The sequence below is a fragment of the Triticum aestivum genome, chromosome 1A (assembly GCF_018294505.1).
Source record: "Triticum aestivum cultivar Chinese Spring chromosome 1A, IWGSC CS RefSeq v2.1, whole genome shotgun sequence".
Classification (NCBI taxonomy): Eukaryota; Viridiplantae; Streptophyta; class Magnoliopsida; order Poales; family Poaceae; genus Triticum; species Triticum aestivum.
Genome location: NC_057794.1, coordinates 567,704,071 through 567,716,928, shown reverse-complemented (window position 1 = coordinate 567,716,928; position 12,858 = coordinate 567,704,071). Strand labels below are relative to the sequence as shown.

Below are 12,858 nucleotides of genomic sequence, written 5' to 3'. Positions count from 1 at the left end.
GTAGCTTCGATGGAATTTTGGCCCTCAAGATTATGTTCATTATGCTCTTCAACAACTTCTTTACTTGAAAGCTTGACCCCTCACCTGCAGTTTCCACCTTCACTTTAAATGGATCGGCTTGAAGCAGCCGATACAAAAACTTTCTGCCATCGGGACCAATCAGAATAGACTGGTCATCTTTTGGTGTCTCAACAAATTTCAATCGTCCTTTATCAATGGTCGATTTAACTATTTGGTGAAACATGTTGCAATCCTCAAAATTATGCTTGGACAAATCATGCAACTTACAATACATTCATCCCTGGACAGATGGCTCAACATGCCGATCAAGAATTCTAATATAATTATTTCTCAACAACAAATCAAATATTTGATCACACATGCTTGAATTGAAGGTAAACGTTTTGTTCTCTAGCCAATCTTGTTGTGAGAATGGCTTTGGAGTTAAGTAAACTAATGGTTCTGATTTTGCATCACCCCATTCAGCTATGCATTGTGTTTTGCACTCTATCTTCGATGTCTTTGGATAAGAAATTATAATGGCATCAGTTTGCTCAGAAGATTTTAACCTTGGCTTTAAATTTCTGAAACGAAAATAGTTAGAACATACATGTCTCAATTGAGACCAAGTGTAAGCCAAATAAGAAATAAGAAAAGCTACCCAATTAGATATGAGCTTTAGATAAAGCAATGGGGAAAGCCTTGGCTGCAATAATTTTTCGCTATCGGTCTTTCTGAATGGTGCAATGTGTTGACCGATATGCTTTGTGACAATCTGATTGCTAACAAATAAATTACCCTTCTTCATTGGTCTCTCAATATTTCTTATGAAGATTTTTCTAATATATGCATCAACAACTAAGTCATGACCAAATCTGAAAACAGGTAAATTAATTGCTAGACATACCTCTTTAAATATGTTGAGAGAGCATGATGGTGGTGTGACTTGAAGAATATCTTGCTCCGCCTTCGGCTAGCTCCTCAATGCCTTGTCATCATCTTTTTCTTGATTTCGTGCATCATTAGTTTCAAGATCTTCGTCCACCAAACTTTCTTCGACTACCTGTTCTTGTTCTTAAAGCTCATCAATTTCTATGGCACGAAACTCATAGGGCAGGAAGTAGGTTCCATTAACTTCAGAAAAATCAAGTATGGTTGTCTTGCTATACTTTCCATGCCCTTTCACAACAATGTTTGCATCTTTGGAATTGATGGATTCGGAATATATATTACTTGATTGAGCTTTTTCAACCGAAGCACTTTTAGTTTCGGAATCATCATTCTTTTCACCGGTTATATCAATTGGCAAGGCTTCTTTTCTTTGAGCTAATTCCCTATCAATTCTCTCTTGGCGAAGTACTTGCACCCTATCGCGCAAAGCTTTAACTCCCCTCTCAATTTCAGCCCGCTCTAGATTAGTTTGCCTCCCAATGCTTTTAGGATCTTTAGGCAATGAACTGTTAGTGTTGCCGAAATTTTGCAACTGTGTAGGGGGTGTATAATATGCTGCGATACTGGTGGAGGTGTATGCACTGCTGTATAACGATATGCTCTCTCGCCAATTCTATCGATTGATGAAGTTTCATCTTCTTGCAAAACTCTAGCCTTTATTGCAGCATGATCAAGAAACAACCCCTTTTCATATTGTTCAAGGCAAAGAGCACTAATCCTCTTGTTTTGTGCCAAGCTCTTTTTTAATGCAGCCACAACCTCTTCTGGAAGAGATTGCTCTGGAATACTTTCAGATTCTTTCGGCAATGATTCGCGAGTGTTGCCGAAATTCTCAAATTGTGTAGAGCGTGCATTATATGCTACAGTATTAGATGACAACACATGCGTTCCTGTAAAATTTTCACTTATTCGGCTATGACCATGAAAGTGCGGGGCCGAATTATGAACATCTACAGTTGCGTACGGTGCTGAAAATTTACTAACAAGAGGTGTAGCATATGATGGTTGAGAGTAATTGGCCGAATAGCTAGTAGTAGCATGGCCAATTCTCCCATCCATCGGTATGGTTGGATTCACATATTGCAAATTAGTTGCCGATGAATAAAAGGATGAAACACTTTCTTGTATGCTATTAGAAATTTTAAGATGAGGTGTTTCAAATTGATTACCTAAACTCATCATGTTGTTCATCGGCATATGGATTTGTGAGGTTGCCGATGCATGAGAGTTAGGATACATATGTTGTATGTTGCTAAAATCATAAGAATTTGAAGAATGAAGATTATTTTGCATCGGCCCTTGCATATAATTAGATGCATGATTGATGAAATTAGGGCTAGCTGATACATTATGCTCATTAAGCGGTCCAACAACATATGAATTATTTGCATCTACAAAGGGGAATTGAGTATTCATATTACCTTTTTGTAGATCACAACTTCTTGATGACGATCTCTTCGTAGCAAGAACGGGCCGGAGACCGTTCAAAGCTTCGTCCCCAGCAGAGTCGCCAAAATTTTTGTGCACACACGAACACATCACCGTGTACCCTCGACGACGGGGGTGATGCACCACGGCTCACGTCGAAGGAGACCCGTCCGGAAACGCGGTACGCAAGCAATCCGGCGGGTGCTTTTGAGGACCCAAAACCCCACACGCCCAGGAGGGACCCCGTCAGGGCGCGCGGCGGCTATGGGCTACCCTAGGTCGACCTGATAGCCCCTAGTGCCTCAAGGTTCGCCGCCCTGCAACAAAAAGAACAGACGAAGAACGAGGAAGAAGAAGAACTAGGGTTAAGAAGAAAAGATAAAAAGTGGTAGATGATTTTATCGATTGTGTATTGTTCAATCGGCTGTCATTCTTAGGTATATAAGAGGCGGCTGAACTTCCCATGCAAGGAAAAGGTTTGGATTCACGTCCAAAACCCTAGTCAAATTCGGATTGATTTTATCCGAACTTTCCAAAACTGTTCGGTTTAAAACTGGCTGCACCTTGCGGGTCTTTTTTGTGGTGGTAAACGACCTCCGATGAAAATTCGCTCAAAAGCACATTTACTCATTTCGACGAGACGAACAACTTTCATGTTGAACGTTTTTCAATTTGAGGCCGTCTTCAGGACCAAATCGCTCGTGCAAAACAGCTAAATATTCACGCAGCTCATCAGACATACCCACACGTGTGTCTGGTTCCGGACGTCATATTTTGCCCACTGGAGGGTCGCGCTGTGCGGGCTCTAACTTTTGCATACGACCTCGTATTAGGACGATGTTAATATCAAAATCAATCGCTTCGACGAGACGAAGACAATTCATGTAGATCAATTTTCTATATGGGGCCTTCTTGGGGTTGTAATCAGCCGAAAAGTATTCTAGATACAAAATCTTAGTACTTCGAACACAACTTCGGCCTTAGAGATGAGATCGGATGGCTATGACCCAAATATCAAAGTTTCTCATTTTGATGATACGAAACTTTCTCACTTTGAGAACTTTTCCATTTGAGGCCTTTTTATGTTTTTGTCAATGCCAAAATATGGTGTCGACAGGATGGAGGGGAAAGGGGTTGTGGCTCTCGGCAAACTCGATGGAGGTGTCAAGGGGGCAAGAATGGTGACGTAATCGATAATGAACAATGGCGGCCGGAGTCAGGGAAGGAGGACCATGGCGTCAAATTTCGGACGAATCCGACCGATTCCTTACACAGGGAAGGATATCTTGGGGTGGTGGAGCTCATGGGCACAGTGGTTTTTCATGGGGAGGCCAATAACCACGTTGTCCAGGGGCTGGTGTCATGCGTGCATGTGTGGTCGGGGGTCTGATAGGAACATGGGTGGAGCCGATCGCGACGCAGGAGAATAGGGGAACATCGACGACTAGGAGACTTGGAGCGCGCGAGGAGCCGATGGCGGTGCAGGAGAATAGGGGATGTGGCGTGGCGACGAGGGCGAGGGCGAGGAGCCTTCACGCGTGACCTGGTATTTTTTTGTTTTTTTAGCAAAGCGTGAACCGGTGTGTGCGTTTTGGTGGGGTAGGTCATAAACAAGAGCCTGGGAGGAGCTTCTCCTATAGGGCGCCTTCAGCGCCAGGAACATGAGTCGACACTCACGCGTGCCTCCAAGCGGGCCACGGCCTAGCAGAGTTTGATCCTCGCTCGATCGCTCGCTCGCCTGCTCGCTACACAACAGTTGTTTTTTTCTTTTTTGTTTCGTCAGTCAACAGTTGATCGGTCAATCATTGAATTTCAAAAATCACAAAAAATCCAATTTTTTGAATTAAAACATGAATTCAAAAATGTGCATGCATTTTTTTAAAATGGAAATTTAAAAATTTCATCAATTTTGAAAAAAAACATGATTTTGAAAATTTCCATCAATTTGAAAAAAGTTGACTAATTTTATAAAAATGATGGATTTTGAAAAAAGTTCATCTATTTGAATAAAAATTTATGAATTTTAGAAAATAAAGAAAAAATGATAGAGAAAAATTAAAAAGAAAAGAAAATGAAGAAAGAAGAACCGACGAAAAAACATGTATGTAATCACACCACGTGAGGTGGTCGGGTGGTTATCGGGTCGATCACTGAACTCAGGAAAAAAAGTGAAATGGGCAAGCCCAGCATGACGAGAGTGTGTGCGCCGTTGGAAAATAGCGAATAAACGGGCGGACGCCGTTCAGGAGACACCCCTAGAGGGGCTAGACCGGAGGTCCTGTTTGCCGCGTTCTGCGGCAAATACAAGCCCCATTGCACATGATGCGCCACTTGGCCCATTCAGTCCACCGCCAATACGAGGGTGAAAAATGGCAAAAACGGCTGCTCGCGGTGGCTAGGAGTCATACACAATACTCCGTACTTGCGTGAGCTCTTTACTAACCACTACGATGGAACAGCTCTATGGACAGATAAACAACGGAACACTAAAAGAATAACCACAGTATCAGACTTAACACTGTTTGACAAAATCCTGAATTTTTTTCCCAAATCTTGAGTAATTGTTTGAATGTATGAACATTTTTTCACAAATGCAAACAATTTTATGAAATCGAACAAATTTTTAATTTCCAGGGATTTTTTAAAATATGGACATTTTTCGAATTTTTAAACAATTTTAAAAACACTACCATTTTTTGAATTTTGAGAAAAAAATTGAAATGAAGAAAAATTCAAAAATACCGAACAAATTTGGAAGCAAGGAATTTTTTTAAAATATGAACAAAAATTCAAAATCCAGAACATGTTTTGTAATCTTTGAATTATTTTGTAAAACATGAACATTTTATGCAAACCCTGAACATTTTTACGAAAAATCCAAACATTTTTGGAAACACCAACAATTTTTTAATATTTTTGAAAAAAGTAAAACAAATGATAAATGAAATAAAAAACTAAAAAAGGAAAAGAAACAGAAAAAATGGAGAAAAAAGACAAGGAAGAAAGAAATAGAAATAAAATAAGAAATAAAAAAGAAAACCATAAAAACCGTTTCAAGAACCTTCTAGAAGGTTGCCACAACTGGCCAGGAACCATCAAGAAGGTTCTCAAAACCGGGAAAATGATTCCATGTAAAAAAGAGCTAACTGGGCTTTGCCCATGTACATGTGCGATAGGTCAACAACTTGCCACATGATGCAGCAAATAGGGTTTTCCGAGCTAGGCCTTGCCCCTTTAATTCGGAAGAAAAAAAATGTTTTGGTCCGACTGAGCGAAACGAGCCAAAACAGGATCGGACCGAACGTGTTTTCAAGCCTATTTATCCAGACCGGACCGACAGCTTTTTTATCTGGCTTACAAAATTCAGTCTGGTCAGAGCCGGTACATTAGGTACGTCCAACCTGATCTACGGCGATCGGTCGCAGGTCATGAATAACTAGAGCACGCCTAAAAAAAAGAATTACGCGAATCAACCTGTGGTTGAGATGGTTAGGTGGACTACGAGGCGCCTACAGTGACTTCGTAAAATCTCAGATGATATGTCGGCTCAGTCTTTCGAAGTAGCTCATAGAAGTAGTGTGTGTGTGTGTGCGTTCATACTTCATAAAGATGAGCGTGCGCGTTTATATGAGCGCTTACATCTGTATTGTGTTCGAAAAAAAAAGAATTACTGGAGCTCGTCACGGGGCTGCGGCTGTGGACATGACGCTGGTAGACTGGGTGGTGTCCACCATCCAGATCAGCGAGCTCAGGGAGATGTCTGTCTCCTTCCTGCTAATATCTCCACGTACCCTCGATCAATCGCTTGAACAAGCTACATGATCCACCATCATATAACATTCTTTCTAATTAGCCAACTGCGGTATTTGTATGTGTGGTGAATTGTAAGTGTTCGACGAAATACATAAGTCAAATGTAAGCTGTAGGAAGTTCTTGTTTAGGGGTTTGGCTAGGAACCGCTCTTTTTTAGCGGAGCAAATGTAAAGAGTCAAGTATAAGGAGCCATTTGAGGGGTTAAGTTATAGGGATCGGTTAGAGTTGCTCTTATCAGAGCAATGGGACAGGCAAAGCGGAAACCCCCGTTAGCCATCCTTCAAATGACGATGTAAGTCTGGCCTCCATCGTCCAGAATTTCTCTAGAATACCACCCATTGTGTCTTTTTCCCATCTTACTAACGCGACAGGCTAGACACACCTTGCATCAACTATAATTAAAAAATGATTGTGTGCAGCGTAATGATGCATAGACTGGGGGTTTTAACCTTCTTTTCAAAAAAGAAAAAGAAAAATGGGTTGCAAGCCGGATCAGTAGAGGTGTCGTGTGCATTAGGACAGCGTTTTTTACGATGCAGGTTTTCTCGCTGAAATTCGCTATAACTCCATATCAACAGCGGCGTGGGTCAACTACATGGGATGGGTTATGGGTACATACATAGCAGTGCAAGATTATTTGGATCCATTCATCCATTGCTTAATTGTACTATTATCAACCGTGGTAGGGATTAGCAAACCAACATGTGATTGGATGGTTTGAGGGACTGTGGTATCCTCAGCCCATCAGGGTTCAAATCCTGGTGCTCGCATTTATTCCTGAATTAAGGAGATGCCCACGGTGACTTTGTAAATTTCAAAATGATATGTTATATGAGCGCTTGTGTCTGTACTGATGTTTAAAAAAAACCGTAGCAGGGATTATTATTGCGTGACAAATTAAGGGTCTCTCACTGAGACGAGGCATCTCAGTGATTCACTCTTCTGTTTGAGTTTGAATATGAAGAGCAAGAACAAGATGATCTACAGTTAACTGACACGGTGTGATGGACTACAGTTACGTAACCACACCTGCCTGTCCATTCAACAGACGTCAGCATATTTTCTTTTCTTTTCAGTTTTACCTCGCACTGGATATGTACTCCCTTCATCCGAAAATACTTGTCATCAAAATGGATAAAAAGAAATGTATCTAAAAATCCATTTTGATGACAAGTATTTTCGGACGGAGGGAGTATCTTGCTGGCAGTTGGCACTGGATGGATAATGGTTTTATGCTGAAATTGGGCACTGCCGTGCGCCTCCCCTGTTTCAGTGAGCAGCAGACAAATGTTTTTATCTATGTCCAGTACTATAGAAAAAGGAAAAAGAAAAACATGGTGCTGACTGCTGAACCCATTCTTCACACTGAATACATCATTGCTATCCACTCGACGACGCCGCATAACATAAGAGAACCTTCGCCCACAAACATTTTTCCACAACCTGATACAGTATACTACACTATTACAAAACCATATGGGTTCTTCCACAGGACAGGATAAAGAGATGGATGTCATCCTCCTGCCAGGGTAGGATAAAGTTCAGAGCATAGACAGAGCTTCATATGTTGTTGTTGATACGGTGTCAGGCGGTTCTTCATTTTCCAGCACCCCAGGCTTGCTGCACCCCTTCAGTCCTATTGATTGATTATGTCCGCCCAACAGGCCACCATCCCAACGGAAACTTCGTCCATTACTTGCTGGAACAACCCCACCTGTTTATGGCTTTCTGCTTGGTTCCTTGCCTGCGATAAAGACCACAGGTTGAGCCAATATCCAGTTTATATGCCATCAATTTGTTTGTTTCTAGTTGGCCACGAGATCCACAGTTAACACTATTTTCCCCCCAACCTGTATGCTACAGGCCCTAATCATGTCAGTTTCAGTCCTAAACAACTGCAAAGAGAAATGTAGATGAAGTTGGCAGTGATAACGAATCGCTACTACAACCTACAGTTGCCTTGTAAGGTGCTGACTCGACCAGTCCCCTACAAGTCTAAATACTTATGCCTAGCATCGAACCGAAATAAACCAACTGCTAGGATATAATCCTGATTCACTGATTCAAACATACACTTTCGATGATAATCCTAATCAAATAAATCAAAACTTTAAAAAAAATATAGATAACAGGTAATACAACATGGCACTGTTATTGCTGTTGCTTGAGCCCACGCCCATGCATATACTGACAAAACAATAGTGAGGAACTAGGTAATGGAAAAGGAGGGACCTCAAATGATATTTGCTTTCAGCAACCAGTTTCTCTGTCAGTTCCGTCACAAGGGCTGCAAGGATACAAATGTCATCATGTGTTAGCTAGCATTCAGATAAAAGTAGCTTAAAGAAAACAAATAAAAACAGAGAACTTGACAGTGTGAGCTAGCATACAGATAAATGTAGCTTGAAGAAAACGAATAAAAACAGAGAACTTAACAGAAAACTTCGCAAAACTGCATGTGTTAGCTTATGTTTAAGGAATAAGGAAAATACCAAGATACAAGTGACTGCAACAGAATAAATAGAAGTGAGTTGTGGCGTCAAATAGGATGTACTATTAATGAGCCTTGCAAACTCAAATTACAGTCCACATACGCCAATATAGTTCAATATTATCATAATATCTCCTAAAAATGCATTGATGCCTATTATCTGATCAAATAGCTTGAAAATAAGGTGAAAGTTAGAGGAATTTTATTGATCTCTTCATGGGGAGATGTGTGAACTCTGCATACTCTGTCCAAAAATCCCAACCTCTATGGTACAGGCCCTAACCATGTCAGTCTTGGTCCTAAAGAACTGCAGAGAGGAATGTAGATGAAGTTGGCAGTGATAAGAAATCGCTACTACAACCTACTAGCACTGCTGACTCGACTTGTCCCCTAGCAGTCTTAATACTATGCCTAGCATCAGATCAAAATAAACCAATACCACACCTAAGTCCTAACAAATTACTCGAGTATACTGCAGTACCTTGTAAAGCATTGGATTCTTCATCCATAGCAGAGTTGGTATCTTCCATGATCTGAATATCCTGCCAAGCTCTACCTGAATCTGTCATGTATGCTTCTGAATTAAATTTAAGGAACAATATATTACAAACACACTAACACCATGGTAGTGTGATTTTTTGGATAAAGTAGTACCCATGAATACGTACCATGGAGAACCAATTGGGCATGCATGTACAGGTATAAGTGTGCTAACACATCAATGACTTGAGTGAGCGAGCTTTCACAGGCTTCCTCCACCTCTTCTTAAACGGGCTCTTCCTCTTGATGTTGCCGTTGACGCCAACAACCCGGGGTTCATCGTTGCAGCCAAGTGCGTCGTCGCTGCTCTCCTCGTCGCCGCCCGCAATCCCGGCCAACTCATCACACCTAGGCTCATCAACGCGTGCTGATGCCGCTTGATGGTCTGCATCAACAGTTTGGGCTGGACCTGCAGTATGCTCTTCAGGCAGTGCCTCCTCTTGCTCATCAGGTAAAGATTCCAGTACATTGCTGCTTGATCTCTGCCTCTTGCTGAGGGACGGGCCGAACCCGGCGTAGTATAAGTACCCCTCACCTGCATCGACACGCCTCCTCTTACGTGGCTTGGCGCTGCTGGAGGGTTTGGAGGCCGCTGATGAAGTCGGCGGCAGCGCAGACTTAAGATCTGAGTGATATATGCAAAAGGAATCAGGCTGGCTCACCGGCCGGCGGCAAAACCTCCTCTTGCCGTCATTCTTCTTGCACACCCAAAGTTCTCCTCCTCCGTCAGCCACGAAATCGTCGTCATCACTCTGAACCTCAGTGGTCTTCTTATGCCCCCACGCATTCTTCTCACCCCCTCTGTTTTCCATGACTGTCCTCTTCTTCTTGGCAACCTTCTGCCGCCGTTTGGCAAAGACCTCGTCAGCCATATCTCCTGCCATGTCCTCCCCCTTCCCCTCCCCTTCTTCCTCCCCCTTGATGGAGGCGGCAAGAATGCTGGCCTGGAAGAGCCAGCTCGTCCGGCATGGGACACTGACGAAGTATTTCCCCATGAAGTGTTCCACCTCCTGAAGAATGAAAAATCAAAAGTGCAGGTTAGTCAAAAGTGCAGAGCGCAAATATGTTTCCCCTCCCCCAGCTGCCTGCCTACTGTGCTGAAATGGAGCGTGGATCTTGTCAGGTTCAATCCGGCCGGCCGGACGCCGTCTCCGCGACCCCAACCCGTAGCGGCGGCCATCTCCGCGGTTCGAACCCCAACCCGTAGCGGGGCCCATCTCCGCGACCTCAACCCATAGCGGCGGCAATCTCCGCGACCCCAACCCGTGGCGGCGGCCATTTCGACGATTCCAACCCCTAGCGGCGCCGCCGGCCACAAATTACAAGGAGGGAACGGTAGCTAACGCGCGCTAGAGATCAACCCCACCACCGGGCACGCGGCACGCCCACCCGAAGCCGCAGAGGAACCCTAGTGACATGCACGAACCAGACGGCGCGGGCGGCGAGAACCGGACGGGACCTCTGCCGGAGAGGCGGGCTAGGGGCGCGGACGCCAGACGGAGCAGAGTGAGCTAGGGGCGCGGACGCCACGCGGAGGAGAGCGTGTAGGGAGGGAGGTAGGTGGTGCTGACCTTGGGATCGGAGGGGTCGAGCTGGGCCATGAGCTCCCACGGCGACCGGCTGAGCTCGCACCGCTCCGCGGAGGAGGTCCCCCCGCCCCCGGCCGTGAACCCGTCGCCCCCCGCGTGGGAGGAACAGGGCTCCAGCACTGGCGGCGGCGGGGGCGGGGGCGGGGGCGGGGGCGGAAGCGGGAGGTCTGGTTGCGGCGGCGCGGGGGCGGAGTAGGCGGAGCCGAGCAGGCGGGCGGCAGACCTGCGGATCCGCATGGCGGCGCGGGGAGGGATCTGGGCTGGGGGCCGGGGGCGCTGGCTAGGGTTCGGGATTTGGGCTGGGGCGGCGGCACGAGATGGATCAGAAGAGGTCGAGACGAAGGTGAGAGTGTGAGTGGGTCGGGCGAGGTGGTGTCTGTTTATACTATTTGCTTGGGCCGACCTAGCTAGCTACCCTTCTCCCTCCCTTCCTCCATCCCTGCCCCGAGCCGCCTCCGCCTCCGCGGCGCGTGCACGCCGGCCTGCCCCTGCCGCGATCTCCATCCTCGACTTGGTCGCCGGCCGCCCCCGGTCTGGCCCCTGTGCCACCTCCGGCCGCCACGCAGTCCGTCGACGGAGCTCTCTTCCGGCCCCGTCCGTCTCTCTGCTCTCAAGCTCTCGGCCGGCGCCTGTCTCGAGAAGCCGAGAGGGTCCTCCGCGCGCGCGCTCGGCCGGCAAGGCGCCGTCACGACCGTGCCGCACGCTAGCTCGCTCGATCGCTCTCCCGCCAAGCTCTACGCCTCTAACCCTCGAGCGTCCTCCCGCCGCCGCCAGAGGGTGCCGGCCGGGCTAGCCGCGTCCCCCGCGCTCTTCACCTGCTGCGACATGCTACCTCCTAGTCCTAGCCACCTAGTCATATATAGGGTCGCCGGGGAGCTATCTCGTGGCCGCGCATCAGCGTCCGTCCCGCCGCGCGCTCCAGCGACATACGGACGGCGGCCCTGGTTCGACCCGGCTCGGCTGCATCGCGCACTTGGCAAGCATGCTCGTTGCCGCGCGCGCCGCCGGCGGTGATAGCTGGGAATGTCTTGACTTCTGAATGTGACCTGCTGATCGATCGGATTGCTAAGATCCACTACTAGCTAGCTAGCTCACTCGAGCTGGCTGTGTCCGTGCTGCCATTTCGAGAGTCTAATTAGGGCTAGCTACGTGCTTCCATGATATCTGCCCTAAGAAAGTAGCACACATCCATAATCTGGTCAAAATTACTGAACGATGGAAAGCACATGTGTGGATCCTTTGGTGAATTAATTGAAACTTGGATGTCCATTCAGGGCTTACCCGCTTAGTGGTATGGTGCACCTGGAAAGTTTTTGATCAAGTGGCCTCCTGTTTTGGTATTTTAACTGATGTTGATTGAAATGGCATGTTCACAAAAAAAGATTGTGGGAGTTAAGGTTGCTTGCAGAGACCCTTGTAAAATCCCCTTTCAACATTGATGGAAATGAAGAAGAAAAAATTTATGTTATCCTAAAAGGTGGAGGGCTTTGAGCAAATTGGTGATATTGATATGATGATCTGGATGAGGACATTGAGAATGAAGATGTTGACATAGAATTAACTGAGGGAGACAAGATGTCCATGGGAGTCACTGAGTTGGGAGAAGATGAGAAAGCTATAGATGAGCTTGATGTTGCAAATAGATCCATTACCTCTAAAGAGAAGAGTGCTTCACATCTCTCCATGCCTGCAATTTATATTCATTCTCATTTCTTGTCTGATGATATGCAATTATGCATGACCACTATTAGAAAAAGGGTCAAACGTGAAGCACATTAGTGCCGGTTTGAATTTGAGCCGGCACTAATGGTACCATTAGTGCCGGTTCGAACGGCTATGCATTAATGCCGGTTCGTGTTGAACCTTTAGTACCGGTTCGTGCCACGAACCGGTACTAAAGGGGTGATGGCAGGCTGGCGTCAGGTCGGGGCCCCACGATCACCTTTAGTACCGGTTCGTGTCACAAACCGGTACTAAAGGGGTCTGACCTATAGTACCGGTTTGTGACACAAACCGGCACTATAGGGCAATTTTCAAACTCTAGCC

At 45.7% G+C, this 12,858-nt stretch overlaps 1 protein-coding gene across 1 annotated transcript; it reads right to left on the bottom strand.

The window, feature by feature from the left end:
• Nucleotides 1-7,405: 7,405 nt before the first annotated feature.
• Nucleotides 7,406-11,180, bottom strand: LOC123068536 (uncharacterized). The gene is made up of 5 exons (XM_044491129.1): nt 10,795-11,180; nt 9,352-10,233; nt 9,165-9,245; nt 8,425-8,479; nt 7,406-7,936 (listed from the first exon to the last, which is right to left on the bottom strand). Exons 1-2 carry the CDS (start codon nt 11,047-11,049, stop codon nt 9,394-9,396), a joined length of 1,095 nt encoding a protein of 364 aa, XP_044347064.1. The 5' UTR covers nt 11,050-11,180; the 3' UTR covers nt 7,406-7,936; nt 8,425-8,479; nt 9,165-9,245; nt 9,352-9,393.
• Nucleotides 11,181-12,858: the final 1,678 nt, after the last annotated feature.